General features: G+C 42.4%; 1 protein-coding gene across 3 annotated transcripts in view; it reads right to left on the bottom strand.

Moving 5' to 3' along the window:
• The window catches only part of LOC139552360 (opioid-binding protein/cell adhesion molecule-like), a 557,470-nt gene that overhangs the window by 80,448 nt on the left and 455,319 nt on the right, over positions 1-21,703 (bottom strand). For all 3 annotated transcript variants that reach the window (XM_071364145.1, XM_071364069.1, XM_071364226.1), the window contains one exon: positions 8,301-8,533. In XM_071364145.1, the coding sequence (XP_071220246.1) occupies positions 8,301-8,533 (233 nt within the window). The remainder of the gene's footprint in view (positions 1-8,300; positions 8,534-21,703) is intronic.

The raw sequence follows: 21,703 nt of genomic DNA, 5'->3' as shown, positions 1-21,703 counted from the left end.
TGTCCTGGAGGTCAGGTAGTTTGACCCCAGTGATGCATTGGGCAGACCACACTACCCTCTGGAGAGCCCTGTGGTTGCAGGCGGTGCAGTTGCCATACCAGGTGGTGATACAGCCCGACAGGATGCTCTCAATTGTGCATCTGAAAAAGTGTGTGAGTTTTAGGTGCCAAGCTGATTTTCTTTCAGCCTCCTAAGGTTGAAAAGGCCCTGCTGTACCTTCTTCCCCACACTGTCTGTGTGGGTGGACCATTTCAGTTTGTCAGTGATGTGTATACCGAGGAACTTGAAGCTTTCCACCTTCTTGACTGTGGTCCCGTCGATATGGATAGGGAGGTGCTCCCTCTGCTGTTTCCTGAAGTCTACAACCAGCTCCTTCGTTTTGTTGACGTTGGGTGAGAGGCTATTTTCCTTGCACCACACTCCTAGGGCCCTCACCTCCTCCATGTAGGATGTCTCTTCATTGTTGGTAATCAGGCCTAATACTGTTGTGTCGTTTGCGAACTTGATGATTGAGTTGGAGGTGTGCGTGGCCACACAGTCATGGGGGAACATGTAGTACAGGAGGGGGCTGAGCACGCATCCTTGTGGGTGACGAACAGTATTCTTACATAGGTATTCCTCTTGTCCAGATGGGATAGGGCAGTGTGCAGTGCGATGGCGATTGCATTGTCTGTGGATCTGTTGTGGTAGCACTCTCATCTGAGTGTGCTAGAGCGCAGAACAACTGACGAATTTACGAACGCTTAACACCCGTTGAATATGGCCGGTGTCAGTAAACGTTGTCAAAAAAACGTAAATTGTTGCCAGCAGCAGAGTTTCAGTCACAAATGCTCTGGATGACATAACAACAGCCTAACCAGCTCTGCTAGGGCGAGTAAAATGGTCAGAGTGAGCTGTTCTCTCATTTGTGTCTGGAAGTAGCTAGCCAGAGGTCATCCAGTTATCTTGGGTGCTTGACTGATGTTGTTAGGACAGAACGCTCGGATCAACCCTTATAGAGATGGGTGGGGATAAAGCTTTAGAGGGTGTGAATGATACTCAATGGGTGTAGTAGACAAAGAAGAGCTCTCCAGGAGGTACCAAAACATTCAAAGGTAATTTCCTTAAAAGTGAGGTTTCAAGTTTATCAACTTTCAAAGCAGAATTACTTTCGCTTTGTTCCTCAACTATAGTGTATAGCTCTGTGTCTCTACTTTTATCCAATGTTAAAAACACAATTTCAAATTTTGCTACATGAGACTGAATCGAGCCGGTTGGTCACATATGCAATACCCTTTCTGTCACCGCCTGATCTCTTTCACCTGTCCTTGTGATTGTCTCCACCCCCTCCAGTGTCACTGATTTTCCCCAGTGTATTTATCCCTGTGTTTCCTGTCTCTCTGTGCCAGTTCATCTTGTTTGTTTTTTAGTCAACCAGCGTTTTTCCCGTTCTCCTGCTTTTTGCATTCTCCTTTTTCTAGTCCGCCCGGTTTTGACCCTTGCCTGTTTCTGGACTTTGTACCCACCTGCCTGACCATTCTGCCTGCCTTGACCACAAGCCTGTCTGCCACTATGAAACCTCATGAACTCTGATCTGGTTTTGACTTTTTTGCCTGTCCATGACCATTCTCTTGCCTACCTCTTTGGATTAATAAACATTGTAAGACTCCAACCATCTGCCTCCTGTGTCTGCATTTGGGTCTCGCCTTGTGCCTTGATACATGCAGGTAATTAATATTGTGGAACTGGAAACAGACACCACCGGAGCATTCTAGAGTTCATGATTAAATCTCTCGAAAAACCCTAGCCCCAGAGAACATCTAGCCCCTATACCCCCTATGCACCTGTGTAGATCTGAGAAGACTACATACTGTAAGTGTAAGCAATATTGCACCAAAGAACATCCAAGATCACTGTCCTCAAATTCCCATAACATCATCATAAACCAAGCCTCAGAAAAGCCTTAATTTGCACCTATCCCGGTATTCTACATCATACAATTTTTTCCCTTTTATGGCTCACAGCGGTATTTAAATCTAATTTCCATCAAAGCTGGGAGAAAATGACTTTTCAAGCTATTACAGAACATACAGTGGGGTCTAGAATTATTGGATCCCTTGATAAAGATGAGCAAGAAAGACTGTAGAAAATACTGAGTCACATGGTCATATGACATGAAAATAAAGCTCTTTGGTCACGCACACCAGATTTGGGTTTGGCCTTCGAAAGAACAATATGCAGAAAATACCTAATTCCTACTGTAAAATATTGTCACGTTCCTGACCTGTTTTCTCTTATTTTTGTATGTGTTTAGTTGGTCAGGGCGTGAGTTGGGGTGGGCATTCTATGTTACGTGTTTCTATGTTTAGGTTCATTGTTTGTTAGCCTTATATGGTTCTCAATCAGGGACAGGTGTTATTCAATTCCTCTGATTGAGAATCATATATAGGTAGGCTGTTTCACTCTGTTTGTTTGTGGGTGGTTGTCTCCTGTGTCTGTATGTCTACCACACGGGACTGTTTCGTTTTGTCGTTCGTGTATGTAGTCTGTTCCTGTTCGTGCGTTCTTCGTAGTTTGTAAGTTCTCAAGTCAGGTCTGTCTACATCGTTTATTTGTTTTGTTTGTTAAAGTGTTTTCGTCTTACTTTATTAAACTTCATTATGTCATATAACAACGCTGCGCTTTGGTCCAATCCCTACTCCTCCTCTTCAGACGAAGAGGAGGAGAACGACCGTTACAAATATGGTAATAGTACTCTGATTTTATGGGGATATTTTGCTTCCACTGGTCCCGGGGCCCTTGTTAAGGACAATGGCATCATGAACTTTACCAAGTACCTGGGCATTTTAGTCAAAAACCTGGTTGCCTCTGCCAGGAAGCTCAAACTTGGCTGCAAGTGAGTCTTCCAGCAAGAAAATAACCCCAGACACACATCAAAATCCAGAAATAAATGTTTAAATGACCACAAAATAAACATTTTTCAATGGCCATCTCAGTCTCCGGACCTGAATCCCATTGAAAACCTGTGGTTTGAATTGAAGAGGGCAGTCTACAAGCGCAGACGAAGGATATGAAGGATCTGGAAAGATTCTGTATGGAGGAATGGTCTAAGATCCCTCCCAATGTGTTCTCCAATCTCATAAAACGTTTTAGAAAAAGGTTTAGCGTCATTATCCTCGCAAGGGAAAGGTGCTAGAGTATTGAAAACAGGGATGTCAATAATTTTGACCTCTATCTTTTTTATTATTATTACTTGTTCAACAAAATCAATTTCCTTTAGCAATTGTATTAATATAATAAAAAATAAAATAAGCATACAATATAACTTAGTATTTGCATTAATACTATATATATATTATATATATATTATATACAGTCTCTTGCTCATCTTTAAGAAGGCATTCCGGACCCCACTGTACAGACTAGCCTTGCATCTCAGCCTGCTCAGTTCTCTTCTGTTCCGCCCTAATGCTCTGGTGCTCAGCAATGACACCGCCATCAATCAAATTGCCTCAGGATCCGCTGATTAGGAAAAATATACTATCTCAGGAGTGCAATGCCGTTAATGGGGCTCAAATCAGACCATTATCCACTTCATTAGAACATATGGCTTGAACACTGTCGGTTTTAACATTAAAATATTGCTGGGGCAAACTCCATCAACAAAGCTTATATGCATCGAAACCAGTACACTACACTGACTACACATTGAATGCACTAATAACCAATCCCAGAAATGAGTTTTGAGCCACACACATAAACGTTATAACATTAGGGTTATGATCAGTTTATAGCTACTTCCCATATCTTTAGCTCTTATTGCATGGAAGACCACGGTAGTCGAGGATACTTTTATAGAGTAAACTAGCTAATAATCGGTCTGCAATATTGTGACACAGCGTTTGTCTGGCTGCCTGTTACAAAGGGGCCCGGTTAACAATATGCTTAATCTATTGCACAGTTCCAGTTCCATTACATATATTTATAACTAAACCTTCTTCTACATGTGGTTCCATGAGTATTACAGTCTGCCATCAAACATCAACGATAAGACATGTAGCCTATAGGATATTATAGCTAGCCTACCTCAAAACAGATGTTCGCCACTGCTCCATTATGAAAACAAATCAAATTTTATCGGTCACATACACATATTTTGCAGATGTTATTGCAGGTACAGCGAAATGCTAGCTCCAACAGTGCAGTAATACATAACAATATACGCATCCATATTACCAGTCAAAAGTTTGGACACATATACTTTTTATTTTTTATAATTTTCTACATTGTAAAATAATAGTAAAGACATCTAAACTATGGAATCATGTAGTAACCAAAAAAGTGTTAACCAAAAGTGTTAACCAGTGTTAACTATATTTCTTCAAAGAAGCCACCCTTTGCCTCGATGATAGGGGTGGTATACAGAAGATAGCCCTATTTGGTAAAAGACTAAGTACATATTATGGCAAGAAAAGCTCAATAAGCACAGAGAAAGGACAGCCCAACATTACTTTAAGACATGAAGGAAGGTCAATCCGGTAAATTTCAAGAACTTTTGAAAGTTTCTTCAAGTGCATGTGGACTGCCAAAAGAAAGGAAGACCCAGAGTTACCTCTGCTGCAGAGGATAAGTTCATTAGAGTTAACAGCCTCAGAAATTGTAGCCCAAATAAATGCTTCACAGAGTTCAAATAACAGACACATCTCAATATCAACTGTTCAGAGGAGACCGTGTGAATCAGGCGTTAATGGTCAAATTGGTGCAAAGAAACCACTACTAAAGGACACCAATAATAATAAGAAACTTGCTTGGGCTAAGAAACACGAGCTATGGACATTAGACATGTGGAAATCAGTGCTTTCGTCTGATGAGTCCAAATTTGAGATTTTTGATTCCAACCGCCGTGTCTTTGTGAGACACAGAGTAGGTGAACGGATGATCTCCGATTGTGTGGTTCCCACCGTGAAGCATGGAGGAGGAGGTGTGATGGTTTGGGGGTGCTTTGCTGGTGTCACTGTCAGTGATTTATTTAGAATTCAAGGCACACTTAACCAGCATGGCTACCACAGCATTCTGCAGCGATACGTCATCCCATTGGGTTGGTGCTTAGTGGGACTATAATTTGTTTTTCAACAGGACAATGACCCAACACACCTCCGAGCTGTGTAAGGGCTATTTGACCAAGAAGGAGAGTGATGGAGTACTGCATCAGATGGCCTGACCTCCACAATACACCTAACCTCAACCCAACTGAAATGGTTTTAGAGTGGGTTGGACCGCATAGTGAAGGAAAAGCAGCCAAAAAGTGCTCAACATTTGTGGGAACTCCTTCAAGACTAGTTAGTTGAGAGAATGCCAAGAGTGTAAGGACAGATGCTGGAGACGAGAATCAAGTCCAGGGAGTGAACATTTAATGAAACACGGACATGAAACAGGCGCTGGACAAGCCGGCTGAGGCGCGGGAGCCCGACGATCCCGCTGAGGCATGACGTGGGATCGTCATGCCGAGCCAACCAAGGCAAGAAACCCTCTCGAGCCAGCTAAGACGTGGAAGCCCAACGAGCCAGCTAAGACGTGGAAGCCCAACGAGCCAGCTAAGACGTGGAAGCCCAACGAGCCAGCTGAGGCACCCCCAGTTCCATCGGTGACGGCACCCGGACCCGTCACCAACAAAAAAATATATACACTGCTCAAAAAAATAAAGGGAACACTTAAACAACACAATGTAACTCCAAGTCAATCACACTTCTGTGAAATCAAACTGTCCACTTAGGAAGCAACACTGATTGACAATACATTTCACATGCTGTTGTGCAAATGGAATAGACAAAAGGTGGAAATTATAGGCAATTAGCAAGACACCCCCAAAAAAGGATTGATTCTGCAGGTGGTGACCACAGACCACTTCTCAGTTCCTATGCTTCCTGGCTGATGTTTTGGTCACTTTTGAATGCTGGCGGTGCTCTCACTCTAGTGGTAGCATGAGACGGAGTCTACAACCCACACAAGTGGCTCAGGTAGTGCAGTTCATCCAGGATGGCACATCAATGCGAGCTGTGGCAAAAAGGTTTGCTGTGTCTGTCAGCGTAGTGTCCAGAGCATGGAGGCGCTACCAGGAGACAGGCCAGTACATCAGGAGACGTGGAGGAGGCCGTAGGAGGGCAACAACCCAGCAGCAGGACCGCTACCCCCGCTTTTGTGCAAGGAGGTGCACTGCCAGCGCCCTGCAAAATGACCTCCAGCAGGCCACAAATGTGCATGTGTCAGCATATGGTCTCACAAGGGGTCTAAGGATCTCATCTCAGTACCTAATGGCAGTCAGGCTACCTCTGGCGAGCACATGGAGGGCTGTGCGGCCCCACAAAGAAATGCCACTCCACACCATGACTGACCCATCGCCAAACCGGTCATGCTGGAGGATGTTGCAGGCAGCAGAACGTTCTCCACGGCGTCTCCAGACTCTGTCACGTCTGTCACATGTGTTCATGTGCTCAGTGTGAACCTGCTTTCATCTGTGAAGAGCACAGGGCGCCAGTGGCGAATTTGCCAATCTTGGTGTTCTCTGGCAAATGCCAAACGTCCTGCACGGTGTTGGGCTATAAGCACAACCCCCACCTGTGGACGTCGGGCCCTCATACCACCCTCATGGAGTCTGTTTCTAACCGTTTGAGCAGACACATGCACATTTGTGGCCTGCTGGAGGTCATTTTGCAGGGCGCTGGCAGTGCACCTCCTTGCACAAAGGCGGAGGTAGCGGTCCTGCTGCTGGGTTGTTGCCCTCCTACGGCCTCCTCCACGTCTCCTGATGTACTGGCCTGTCTCCTGGTAGCGCCTCCATGCTCTGGACACTACGCTGACAGACACAGCAAACCTTTTTGCCACAGCTCGCATTGATGTGCCATCCTGGATGAACTGCACTACCTGAGCCACTTGTGTGGGTTGTAGACTCCGTCTCATGCTACCACTAGAGTGAGAGCACCGCCAGCATTCAAAAGTGACCAAAACATCAGCCAGGAAGCATAGGAACTGAGAAGTGGTCTGTGGTCACCACCTGCAGAATCAATCCTTTTTTGGGGGTGTCTTGCTAATTGCCTATAATTTCCACCTTTTGTCTATTCCATTTGCACAACAGCATGTGAAATGTATTGTCAATCAGTGTTGCTTCCTAAGTGGACAGTTTGATTTCACAGAAGTGTGATTGACTTGGAGTTACATTGTGTTGTTTAAGTGTTCCCTTTATTTTTTTGAGCAGTGTATAATAATTCCCTGATGCTTCACATATTGGTGTCAGCATTCTGTAAGGACAGATGCTGGAGACGAGAAGCAAGTACAGAGAGTGAACATTTAATGAAACACGGACATGAAACAGAACACGGACAACGTCTGGACAGGGGAAACGTAAACGACAATAATACTGACACGGGGAACCAACGGAGGAACAGATAGATATACAGTAGATGGGTCAATCAACAAAATGAAGGAGTCCCGGTGAGTCCAATGAGTGCTGATGCGCGTAATGATGGTGATAGGTGTGCTTAATGAAGGGCAGCCTGGTGCCCTCGAGCGCCAGAGAGGGAGAGCGGGAGCAGGCGTGACAAAGAGTTGTCATGAAGGCAAAGGGTAGCTACTTTGAAGAATATAAAATATAAAATCTATTTGGATTTGGATTTGTTTAACACTTTTTTGGTTACTACATGATTCCTTATGTATTATTTCATAGTTTTGAAGTCGTCACTATTATTCTACAATGTAGAAAATAGTAAAAATAAAGAAAAACCCTTGAATGAGTAGGTGTGTCCAAACTTTTGACTGGTACTGTATATAATTGATTAGACTGTGAACGAGCACCACACGATGGATGCTTTCCATGCTGTAAGTTTTTACAAGTTAGGTGGAATCTACTGGGAGATTGTAAAAGCTAATAAAACAAGTACACCACCGACTGCACAGATAATAACGGATGACTTAGTGAAGTGCATTCCCAGACTGGTGTTGTTCTACATGTGCTTCTCCCTTTATTTATATTTATTCAATTTTACATCCCACAGTGAAAGAGAAAGTATACCAATTTGTTTTTCTATGGGGTAATAAGAGGTTCTCATTCACTGAGGGGTATGAAGGCCACCAAATACACCAGAGTGGGAGATGCACACATATACAGTGAAAGAGCGAGAGGGAGAGCGACACAGGCACAAAGACACACACACAAAGAGGGAGAGAGATCGAAGAGATAGACACACACACATACTGTACATCAGACAAAATATGTTTTTCTCCATCATCCGCCCAGACTGTATCTAGATTCTAAGGCGTTGGCTTACCTTGGACGAGGATGTGCACTGACGTCGTCCTCGGTCTGCTGCTCGTCTGCACCGCGCAGATGTACGGGCCTTCATCTGTCATGTCCACGTCCTCAATCTTGATGGTGAACTCCTCCTGATTGAGTGTAACCAGGCTCACCCTGGGATCCACAGACCACTTATCCTCGCCGGCGTACAGTATACTCGACCGGTTGAGCCAGGCCGTGTGTGTGACGATGTCCCCCTGTGCGCACCTGTAGGACAAGAAAGAAGAAACATTGCCAAATCAAACACAAGGTGAAATACAAATGCAAAAGTAACGCATTGCTTTGCAGCAGGTGAGAGACCACAGCAGGCCCCATTTGCGATGTCACAGCTTTCCCTCTATGGCATTCTGTTCCAGTGATGAGAGTGAGGGTGGTGGGACAGTGTCAAGGGAGGCTGTTGTGTCATGAAGGAAAAATAAGTCAGAAGTTACATGCTTGTGTAGGCTCAATATCGAATGTCGATGGCGGTCATAGCAAATGACCACAGTGCTTGTGATGCCTCTGTGGACGGATTTCTCTAGGATATCTAAGAGAACCCGACCTCTGTTGCTTTAGAAATATGTACTGCATGTGGTGCATTCAAACATCTTCTGTGAGATACAGTAAATGTCAATATCCTTTTCATCATAGTCATATGAACCTTAACCCATGTTCAGCTAACCTTTTGGAGGTGTTGGTCCAGGGTTATCCATGTCAAGTGTTTGACAAATCACTAATATCTGTCAATAGATTACTATATTGATTATGTTAACTATGCTAAATCATATGCAATTACAGTAGGAGCTAATGGAATTTTCATCATACTCTATTTGTGGAACGCCTGGATAACCTTAGGTTTACTGTTATATGATGACTTGACTTGGAGGTCACACAAGAAGACTTACAACGTGGGTAGTGCGTGTGTGTGTGTGTGTGTGTGTGTGTGTGTGTGTGTGTGTGTGTGTGTGTGTGTGTGTGTGTGTGTGTGTGTGTGTGTGTGTGTGTGTGTGTGTGTGTGCATGTGACGTGTGTGTGCATCTCTGCCCATGCAACTCCAATTAATGGAAAGCTGAGAACTTCCTTAGGCACTTTACTGGAAGAGATCCAACAGAACACATTAAATTCTTTGGCTGATTGGCATATCTGGTCGGTCACCTTCCTTGTTCTTCATTCACGCCATTCCTCCGAAATGGGAAAAGCATAGGCATCAGTGCCGTTTATGATGAGGGAGGACAAAACATTTTATCACGAGCTTCGCCTTATTTCTATTACAGCATATTGGATGACTGTCATTCATATTCCATTCACCCAGTTCATTGTAACATTGATAGGTTTAGGCTACTACATGATACTCAAATCTTCCCTATACCCATCGTGAGATTGCTACAACCTAGCCTATGATGAAAGTTTACAACATAGGTGCACACAGGTCGAGATAAAATGTTGGTGACAGACAGTGACACATTAAATACCGCCTTGCACACTCTTGCCTGCATCTAGCTGATCTAGGGTGTAATCATTAGTCCAACAGTTTTTAAGAAATTATTTTCAACAGAATCGGCGGAATGAACAAAGCCCTGATCATGCGTAAACACAGTTCACTTTCATAGCAGCCACGTTGTATTCCTTCTCTCACCTTTTCACTTCATTTGTGGACTTCAATGCATAACACATCAGCTGTATCTTAAAAAAGAGCAAACATTAAAGCAAGCAGCCTGGCTAGGCATACATTAGGCGAACGACTTATCAGGGGCTAGCCTCATGGCTAACGTCACCTAGCTAACATTAGCTGGATAGCTAGCTAGTGACATCAAAAGTGGATGAAGACGTGGACAGGTGAAATGTCAACACAGCTGGGATACATCGTCGTTTCTGGAGACATGTTATGCACATCAGTGCTACAGCATCAAGAGTAGGCCCATGGGTCACTAACTATATAAACATTTTGCTGGCTAGCTAGCTAGTTATAGTATACAGTGAATTAGAATACTATGGGCTCCCGAGTGGCGCAGCGGTCTAAGGCACTGCATCTCAGCGCTAGAGCTGTCACCCTGGTTTGATTCCAGGCTGTATCACAACTGGCCGTGATTGGTAGTCCTATAGGGTGGCGCACAATTGGCCCAGTGTCGTTAGGGTTTGGCCGGGGTAGGCCGTCATTGTAAATAAGAATTTGTTCTTAACTGAATTGCCTAGTTAAATAAAGGTGAAAAAAATATATAATTAGGAAAGTATTCAGACCCCTTGACTTTTTCCACATTTTGTTACGTTTCAGCCTTATTCTAAAATTGATTCAATTGTTTATTTCCTTCTGTCTTAGCTGTGTGCTTAGGGTCATTGTCCTGTTGGAAGGTGAACCTTCACCAAAGTCTGAGGTCCTGAGCACTCTGGTTTTTGTCAAGGATCTATCTGTACTTTGCTCCGTTCATCTTTCCCTCAGCCTGACTAGTCTCCCAGTCCCTGGCGCTGAAAAACATCTCCACAGCATGATGCTGCCACCACCATGCTTCACCGTAGGGTGCCAGGTTTCCTCCAGATGTGATGATTGGCATTCAGGCAAAAGAGTTCAATCTTGGTTTCATCAGATCAGAGAATCTTGTTTCTCATGGTCTGAGAGTCTTTTAGGTGTATTTTGGCAGATTTCAAGCGGGCTGTCATATGCCTTTTTACTGAGGAGTTGCTTCTGTCTGGCCACTCAAACATAAAGTCCTGATTGGTGGAGTGCTGCAGAGATGGTTGTCCTTCTGGAAGGTTCTCCCATCGCCACAGAGCTGCTTCTTGGTCACCTTCTTGACCTAGGCCCCTCTCCCTCGATTGCTCAGTTTGGCCAAGCGGCCAGCTCTAGGAAGAGTCTTAGTGGTTCCAAACTTTCCTACACTTAAGAATGATGGAAGCCACTGTATTCTTGGGGACCTTCAATGCTGCAGACATTTGTTGGTACCCTTCCCCAGATCTGTACTTCATCACAATCCTGTCTCGGAGCTCTACAGACAATTGGTTCAACCTCTGACATGCACTGTCAACTGTGGGACATTATATAGACAGGTGTGTGCATTTTTCAAATCAAGTCCAATCCATTTAATTTACCACAGGTGAACTCCAATCAAGTTGTAGAAACATTTTAAGGGTGATCAGTGGAAGCATGATGGACCTGAGCTCAATTTTGAGTTTCATAGCAAAGGGTCTGAATACTTATGTAAATAAGGTATCTGTTTTTTGTTTTTTATACATTTGCTAAACAATCTAAAAACCTGCTTTCACTTTGTTATTATGGGTCATTGTGTGTTGATTAATTAGGGAAAATGTTTATTTAATCAATTTTAGAATAAGGCTGTAATGTAACAAAATGTGGAAAAAGTAATTGGGTCTGAATACTTTCCGAATGCGCTGTAGGTAACAGTACAGTGAAGTAAATCCATATGAAGTAGCTAAGTTTATATATAGCTCAGTAAGTAAATCACTGTTTTACCAGTAGTAGCTAATGCTACTGCACCGCTGCCGATGACGTGGACGTCAAAACTGCAAGGTGTCTCTACAGTAAACCTAGCTGTCAAAGTGAACGTGTGCTTGCTGGCCAATGTGATACAAAATGTTGCAAAGTAATATCAAAACGTGCAAACTACAGTTCAGGTAAAGTTGTAAGGACAAAACAGAATTATGTTTTAAAGCTGCAATATGTTACTTTTTGGGCGACCCAACCAAATTCACATAGAAATGTGATAGATCTGTAGGACTGTTCTATGTGCGCTATTTCTCTGCTTTTATTTTGTACACCAAATACAATATTTATGATTATGGAAAATCTATTTCACAGCGGTTTAGATGGTACAATGATGCTCTACACTATACTTGCTTGTTTGTCACAAACTGAAATTAGGTTAACCATTAGAATTTTAGCAACCAGGAAATGGAGGAGTGATTACTGCATAGAGCATCTGTAAGTTTTTCCAGAAGAATGCATTGTCTACAATCATTTGAGTAGCTTATTGTGAAGGTAGGCCTATTTCACTGTAAATAACATCCCAACTCACATATGCCCAGAAAACTGACAGAGGATTATCTCCCCAACAATGCAAGTCAGGTCACTGTCTATGATTGTCCAACGCTGCTAAAATCCTTACGCCACCTAGGTGAAGTAGAGTAGAGTCAGGACTACAACAAGGCTGGACAATCATGGGTGGCATGACCCAGGTGTTGATGTACACAGTGGGTAGGAACCTGACAGCACTGTCTTGACTGTATACAGACAGAGAGAATAGCTGCCTGATTCTCAGTTCTCTGGGCTAAACTAAAAACAGTGAAATGGTAATGTAGGACTGGATCCATGACAGACATAATGATAATTCAACAACCTACCTATCTGTTTCATGTGCCATACAGGACTGAGGACTCCCGGGCTATGGGATGCAGACCAAAGGCAGAGGCTGGCCAAGCAGCAATATTGTAATATTGACATAAAGTGAGGATGTGGATTAAATGGATCATAAAAAAATATAAATCACAGAATGGGTCCATGTTTTGTTCTGTTTATCATTCAATACCTGTTCTGATAATGTTAACATAACCAACTACAGTTACAAGCTGAGCAAACAATGGAAAATAAATCATTACAATGTACAGAAAGTCCACATGTTCATTATAGTCTACTCCTACGCTCAGGACCGATCACACATTGACTACTGAAGGTTCCCAATATTACAATATGTTTGACTATTGGGGTCCTCATGAGCACCACTGAAATTAGAACCATGTCTGTGCTCTAACAAGCCACCACTTCCTCCTCTCTTGGCTATAACCTGTGTTGCATTTGAGGTCCACCTGAAGCGAGACCTAGTCAAGACTGAGACCAGAAAAATGCCAGTCCAATTCAAGACTATGACTGTAATTTTGTAAAATCACCACCATCATAAGAGTTCCAAATGTCAAGTATTTCTGTGTTTACATTTCAGAACAACATATGGATTCTTTAGACATTCAGAATAGTGAAAAAATGCATGCTGAGGGAAAATAGAGCCACTCTACAAATTATTAATAACTCAAACACAGTGGGAAACAATGGGCCTTCTACACCTTCAGAGAAGGGCTAAGCATTGATCAAATTATTATTATAATATAATAATTATAATTATATTTTCAATGATCTCATTTAATCTCTTTAGTTTTTGTTGGAAAGGGTTAACACTGAAGATAAATAAATATCCAATCAGGAATTTTTTTTGCGGGTCTCTGGGGGGATACATCTAGTTAGCTAAGTCAGCCATTGTCTAGGCCATCAGAAACTAGATAAAGGCATCTGCTATTCAACTGTATTAGGGCAACATTTTGGAGTGACAGTGGAATCAACCAATCACATTTTGGCTTGATGGGTGGAACCGTTTTTACAAAAATGTATGGAAACATCTGCCTTCTTGAAGGCCAACAGGTCACAACGCAATAGCGAACAGTCGTTTTCCCACGGTCTAGCTAGCTTGCTTTTACTGTCGACTAGTTTGCAGCGGCTGCAGCAGGTCATATCAAAGCGGATGTTGTTGCTAATTTGTTAGCTTCTCCCTTTTCAAGAATAACTTTCAACAAGAAGTTAAGTTTCAAATGATCATCATCTGCTGAGTGGAGCTGTGCTTTTAATTGCAGCACGCTTGCTGTTGTTCAAATCAAATCCAATTTTATTTGTCACATGCGCCGAATACAACAGGTGTAGGTAGACCTTATCGTGAAATGCTTACTTACAAGCCCTTAACCAACAATGCAGTTCAAGAAATAGAGTTAAGAAAATATTTACTAAATAAACTAAATTTAAAAAATGTAATAAAAAGTATCACAATAAAATAACAATAGCAAGGCTATTTACAGGAGTTACCAGTACCGAGTCAATGTGCAGGGGTACAGGTTAGTAGAGGTAATTTGTATATGTAGGTGGGGTAAAGTGACTATGCATAGATAATAAACAGTGAGTCAATGTAAATAGTCCAGGTGGCCATTTGATTAATTGTTCAGCAGTATTATGGCTTGGGGATAGAAGCTGTTAAGGCGTTAAGGAGCCATTTGGACCTAGACTGGCGCTCCGGGAACCGCTTGCCGTGCGGTAGCAGAGAGAACAGTCTATGACTTGGGTGACTGGAGTCTTTGACAGTTTTTTGGTCCTTCCTCTGACACCGCCTAGTATGTAGGTCCTGGATGGCAGGAAGCTTGGCCCCAGTGATGTACTGGGCCGTACGCACCATCCTCTGTAGCGCCTTACAGTCGGATATCGAGCAGTTGCCATACCAGGTGGTGATACAACCGGTCAGGATGCTCTCGATGGTGCAGCTGTTAGCCATCTCTTTTTAAATAACATATGTGTGTGAAACATTGTTGCATTTAAAGTGGAACTGCCAGCATTTTAGCAACATGAAATCTGTTCATTTACACCCCCAGGAAGATTATGACATGTTTTAAACATTTTCAGACAAGCAACCACTTGGATATGGTCATTTTCATGTTTTCATAAATTCTTAGAGTGTTTGGGAATTATGAATACAAAAGCATTTGTGAAAATTCTATAGAATATAGAGTGGGAAAGCGGCCGTGCAGTAAATTAGACCGAATATAGCCAATCAGAGCTACAGTAGGCCTTTATACAAACAAGCTATTTGCCACACAGGTCTGCCATCATTCACTTTGAACTGGAATGTGTGTTTACAGGCAGTTGCAACAGCGTGACTTTAGATCATTAGAACGCATTCGCCAAATGCCACAAAATACACTTGAATGGATTCCTGCAAATATGTAAACACCAAGGGAGTCCTCTTACATTTGGGAACTTGACAGTCAAATTGATAAAACAACCATGAAAAGGTAGTCTCGCTCTCCCTCAGTTATGCACAGCTACAACAAGATCAACAACTAATGCTAGGCACAGCAAGATGAGCTTGGTCCCGTGTACCTCAGTTGGTAGAGCATGGTGCTTGTAACACCAGAGTTGTGGGTTTGATTCCCACAGGGGACAAGTATGAAAAAAGTTTGAAAATGTATTCACTACACTACTATAAGTTGCTCTGGATAAGTGTCTGCTAAATGACTCAAAAGTAAATTAATAGAAATCTAACGAAGGAACATTAAATAAATCCTCTTCCACGTTTTTAGCTAGATGGCCGTCAAAATTGCACTGATAAATGATGGGGAATTGTAGCCTCCTAGTCCTTCTGCAGCTTCCCTGCCAATGCATGCTCATCCCAAGCTAACTGGCTACAGTTGGCTAGCTTGCTAGCTAGCTACTTCCAGACACAAATGAGAGAACACCTCACTGACCATTTTACTCGCCGTAGCAGAGCTGATTAGGCTGTTTACATGTTATCTAGAGCGTTCCTGACTAACTTACTTTTTTTTTGCCTACGTTTCTGACACCGGTCATATTCAGCAGGTGTTGAACGTTCGTAAATTCATCAGTTGTTCTGCGTTCTGGCACACTCAGACGAAAGTGCTCTGAAATCAGAGTAGATAACCAGAGTGAATTTGCGAATGCAAGAGATATGCTAACTGGATAATAGTCGTTCAAGTTCTTTCAAGCTAACCAAATAACACCTTTATCCCTAGCTGTGTATAGCCACCAAAAAAAGTTATGAGAGGAAAAAGTCAGCCACTCACCCTAGCTAACGTTGGGCTCTGTGTTTTTAGCTTGCTACATAAATATATACGCTAGCCTATTAGCCACGTTATGAATGACTTGTGATCATTGCCCTTGCTAGTTTGATTGTATTGACATTCCCTGCCTTACTTACATTCATCAGTTTTTTTCCAGAATATTGAGTCATTGAAACTGAAACAATGCATCCCGAATGGAGGCAGCAAACAACATACCAGGCCAGCTGTGATTTACAACCTGATAGCAATATTTTTGGGACTACCAAGAAATGTATTGGTGAATTATATTAGTGATGCATTGAACTGCATCCATCTATTGTGCAAACAATGCTTTAGTGTACGTCATGGAACATTGAGTCAAATATAACCTATTTTTAAAACCTCTTAGAGTTGGTTTCGTAGCATAAATTGGGAATTTGATATGTTTGACTGATTGTCTGTTTGTTTCATATCTGCAAAGTAGTTCAACTCTGTCAGTTTCACATTAAACTTTAGGTCACCGGTTACTTTGTGTGCTAAACATGAAATATTTTTTGCAATGGGAATTAATAGTTGTACATTTCGATTGGGAAATGCTTAATGGTTGTATTTTTATGATTGGGACCGACTGGCTTATTACGTCCGAGTTCATGGACTGTTTATTCTTTAACATCATGCTGTGTGTGACTGGTGTCTTTCTATCGGCCCTATGCAGGGGTGCCTGTAGAAGTGGGTATACTCTAATTTTGCCAAAAAGTTCTCAAATGGCCTGCCCAGTAAAGGAAAGGCATTCTGTGTGAAAAATCCTGTTTTCCTATAGATTTTTCAGATTTTCACTCTCAAAATCACATTTATTTTTTCATAGAAAAGGACAAAAATGTGATGGTTTAAGTCCACAACAATGCTTAAACCACATCAATCTGATTGGGTGGGCCTTTCAGGGCCTGGCTGCCCAGTGGGTGGACCTGTGTCCACCCAGGCCCATCCATGTCTACACCTCTACGGCAAGCAGGTAATGATGACAATTGCGCATCATAAATAGCAGTAGGTAGTCTAGTGGTTAGAGTGTCGGGCCAGTAACTGAAAGGTTGCTGGATTGAATCCCTGAGCTGACAAGGTAAAAATCTTTCATTCTCCCCCAGAGCAAGGCAGTTAACCCACTGTTCCCCGGGCACTGAAGACGTGGATGTCGATTATGGCAGCCCCCCGCACCTCTCAGATTCAGAGGGGTTGAGTTAAATGCGGAAGACACATTTCAGTTGAATGCATTCAGTTGTACAACTGACTATGTATCCCCTTTTACTAACCAACACTTCCGACTAAACTTTTTCAATACCTGGTTTGCATACCCATTGTTGATATCATAAGATGAAACGTCTCTCCTACCCTACCGGCTACCGATGTCATTCTTCTGTGAGATGCTCCATGCCAAAATCAGTTGAGAGCTGCACACTCTTGCTGCCTGCAGATGATATTACAGTGAAACTAGGCTATTTCACATGCTTTGCGATTGTATAGGCTACTTTGCGCATGATTTCTCTATTGTACTACATAATTGATAAGTCGTATACCTCCACTACACCACTTTGATACGCATCAGTAGGTATTAAGAAGTGAGTATACGCAATACCCACTGAAAAGAAAGTGGGTATACGGTTTATACCTGTGTATACCCTCCACTACACCACTGGCCCTTTGTGTTTGACAAAAAGTGCACTCTCCTACATGAGTGCGCCGGTATTACAGTTGCTGTCCTTTCAGAATCACAAACCTGTCACACACTGAAGGCCTATCAGTTCTTCACTGCACAAACATGTCTATGATAGATATAAAGCTTGTTAAGATAATAATGTTTCAAGAAAGGAGTGTAGAAATTTGGCCTGGCAAAGCGGTTTAATGCGCTGACTGAATGGAAGCTGATTATTCAGAGTTTTTTACTGACAGCCTTATTTTAACCGACTCATCAAAACAATGTGCAAGAAGTTGGGCTATTGTATTAGTAACTAGATAGCTTTATTGGTCCAGGGAGTAGGTTAGCTAGCCTCTAGCTTCGACGGTAAAACCGTAATGCTCCGTAGCATTTGCAAAGCAACCCTGGCCGTGGCTTTTTGCTGTGTTTACAATTTGCGGAGTGTGGGGTGTGCCAGAGAACATATGGGCCGTGCACACGGAAGGTGGAGATGTGCATGCCTGATTAATCAATATTTATAAGGAGCCATAACTCAGTGTTCGGAGGTTTAAAAAAATATATATACTGTATATATTATTATTATTTTTTTTAAATAAATTTTACCCCCTTTTCTCCCCAATTTTCGTGGTATCCAATCGCTAGTAATTACTATCTTGTCTCATCGCTATAACTCCCGTACGGGCTCGGGAGAGACGAAGGTCGAAAGTCATGCGTCCTCCGAAGCACAACCCAACCAAGCCGCACTGCTTCTTAACACAGCGCGCCTCCAACCCGGAAGCCAGCCGCACCAATGTGTCGGAGGAAACACCGTGCACCCGCCCCCCTTGGTTAGCGCGCACTGCGCCCGGCCCGCCACAGGAGTCGCTGGAGCGCGATGAGACAAGGATATCCCTACCGGCCAAACCCTCCCTAACCCGGACGACGCTAGGCCAATTGTGCGTCGCCCCATGGACGCCCCGGTCGCGGCCGGCTGCGACAGATCCCGGGCGCGAACCCAGAGACTCTGGTGGCACAGCTAGCACTGCGATGCAGTGCCCTAGACCACTGCGCCACCCGGGAGGCCCCGGAGGCTTGAACTAAACCACACTAGGACAGGAATTAAGAAGAAATAGTGACGGCAACTTCCTCTGGAGGGGTCGTTTAACATAATACACAGACTACCACCTCTTTGACAGGAAGTTTAATAATTCATCAAACGCTATTTCAAGGTAGAGAGCCATTGGCAACAACACATTCTATAAAACATCTCCCAATTCTTCATTATGAAATAGAAATGATCTTGATGAATCCCTGACCCAGTTGCCAGTTGATGGCATAATGGTGTCTCCTGCCTTATTTACCCTGTTGGACTACTTTCTTTCACAAAGGGTAACCTCCAAAATCACCTGGGAGCGCGCTGAGGTGTAGCTGATTTTGCCTTTTTTGGACTGCCAGTCAAGGGCACGGGAACTGGGTAGAGCGCTGGTCATGCATTGTAATGGGCGGGTGTTAAAAGTGTGAAGATCATTTGTTTCCCCGGTGGGATGTTCTTCTATGATATACTGTGGGCTATCCTTACATGGAAACATTAAAATATATTTTTTAATGTTCTCCAAGTATGACACTATTTTTGTCTTCTTGCTCTGAAGTGCACCACAGTGAATCAAGAATGAATCCTGGGACCTGGCTACTGTGACAAATGTGTCCCATGGTGAACGTAACCACAAAGCCTCTACAAGGATTTGTTACCAGTAATACCTAAAGGAGATGCATTGCGAGGTGCAAAAAGTACAAGGTTGTCGAGAGAGACACATGGTGCATTAGCAACTCTCCCAGGACCTTCTGGTTCGACTCAAAATAGAAATGATGTCACCAGAGTCAACTATTTACTTAATATTCAGCCCCTTCTTTCTCAGTTTTTCAGAATTGCAAATGCTCAAAGTGCCATAGTTAGGATTTTATTTATGATTCCAGAAACCTTACAGAAGATAAAACCGAGGAGAGCACAGCAGGAGATTGAAGAATCCTACTGGGTACTTATAAATGTAAAGATAACTCAACAGCATGTTGAGAGACACTGGGGGAGAAGTAATAGGAAAGTCAGAGATATTGGTTAAGAATTTGTAATTGACAAGGTGATATGAGGATGATAAAATAGACATAACATGAGGAAGATGTCCCCTTATGTTGTAGCACTTACTTGGGTCTCTGAGATTGCAAAGCTTGTTGAGAACAAACAATATCTCTCTCAGGTTGCATGTTATTGATTATATGGTAAAATGATTCTCGACTTGCAAAAAGCCCTCGCCTGCTATGGGGTGCTGTTGAGCAAGAGCCCTGCTTTTCAAACCATGTGCTATGCAAGGTCATCATACAGAACAGTGTGTTCAACCTCCACACCAAATCCCCATAATGCCTACAAATAAATACAAATAAATATTTTATCCTGCATTATTCCCTCAACACCGTCGCACAGACTGCAAACCAATTTAATCCTGAAATAGTGTTGACCCTTTCAGCGCTATGAGAAAGTGAAAATGAAGCAGTGAAATAAACATATTCTTGCCTCTTCCTTGGTGCACTGTGCATATAATTAAAAATGCATGCCATTTCTCTTCCCCACAACTAGAGGTTTCTAGTGTACTTTGTTCAGTGCGAGCTCCAATGGAGTTGGTTAATGTTTAATGCAGTGTCATCATTGGCTAGTTCATAGGGAATACAACAATTTATGTTTTAAGTACTACAAAAGATTCATTTTGTATGGTTGACATTTATTAAACAATATGGACGGCTCTAAAAAAAAGAGTCTGCATGCAATTGTAAAACTAATACTGTTCAAATACAAAAACTAGGAAGGTAAATATTGGTTTCCTGTGACATACATATTTTATATTTGGGTGTTGGCTGGTCTTGCTGTTTTTTTTACACATTTTGGAATATCCACAGGCAGTTAATGGAAGGGCTATGTACTGGAGAATATCAAACAAAATGTGGTGCTAAACTAAGCTTATTAGTCAGAGGGTTTCCCATGAATTTGAAGACGGAGACTGTCTGGGGATGTATTGCCATTGCCTGTAAACATCAGACATTGCAGAGATGCACAGCTTGTGGGTCATTGCAGATCAGGGGAGATGCATTGATTTGACCAGCGTATTCTATTAAGCTATTTTAATTCACAGATCTACGTCTTTGATCAACCAATATCAGTTAGAGGTCATCTTCTATGAAGACAACTTGATGCCAATAGTATTGAGTTGAAATTATTCATATCAGTAACCAAACAAATACAAACTGAAAGCAAAAGGAAATAAATGTGCCTTTTTAGATCAACAACTACAACAAAAATTGTAAAGCAAAATAGAGTCGTAAGAAAAGAAACATGATTCAAACGTAAAAAATAAATGTGAAAGCATTCAGAGGAAGGGAGAGCTTTCATTGGTCACTCAATCTTGGAGGGAATAAACAAAAATAAATAATAATCAACAACAAACACAAATGTCTCCCATCAGTGATATCCATATAAATAGTATCATCCCATGACGAAAGAAGACAGAGGCACAAACACACGTGCTTGCTTCCTTATTCGAGAGCACCATAACAAGGTGAAGTGAAGCTAAATGAGACGATATCAACAGTCCATTAACTCAGGTACCATCTCTGAATAAGAATGGTACCCCCTTTCCTAACCCCATTATATTTGAATCAGTAGCTGTCAGTTAAATTTCACACTATCGCTTGTCATATGAACTTCACTGCATGACAAATGTGAGGTCATGATCATTTGAGGGGTCTGTATTAATTACATAAAGTTGCATAATAAGCTTTGACACAACCTGTTCTTACTTGTTTAGTCCATCTGCACGTAAAATCATTGCATATAAAGGCAAAGGATACCCTGTGTCAGTTGGCAAACATTGAGGAATGTTGCTGATAGAAATGTCATAAATAGAACTGATTTGATTCCTTAGTCTACATGCCAGAGGCTGCGTTTAGACAAGCCGCCCAATTTGACCAATCAGATCAGCTCTGAAAAATATCTGATGTGAGAAGATCTGATGTGATTGGTCAAAAGACCCAATTAGTGGAAAAAATATCGGATTTGTTCTACATAACATATTTCTAACAGAATGGTC

Source organism: Salvelinus alpinus, chromosome 1 (genome assembly GCF_045679555.1).
Source record: "Salvelinus alpinus chromosome 1, SLU_Salpinus.1, whole genome shotgun sequence".
Classification (NCBI taxonomy): Eukaryota; Metazoa; Chordata; class Actinopteri; order Salmoniformes; family Salmonidae; genus Salvelinus; species Salvelinus alpinus.
This window is presented reverse-complemented; position numbering and strand designations above follow the sequence as displayed.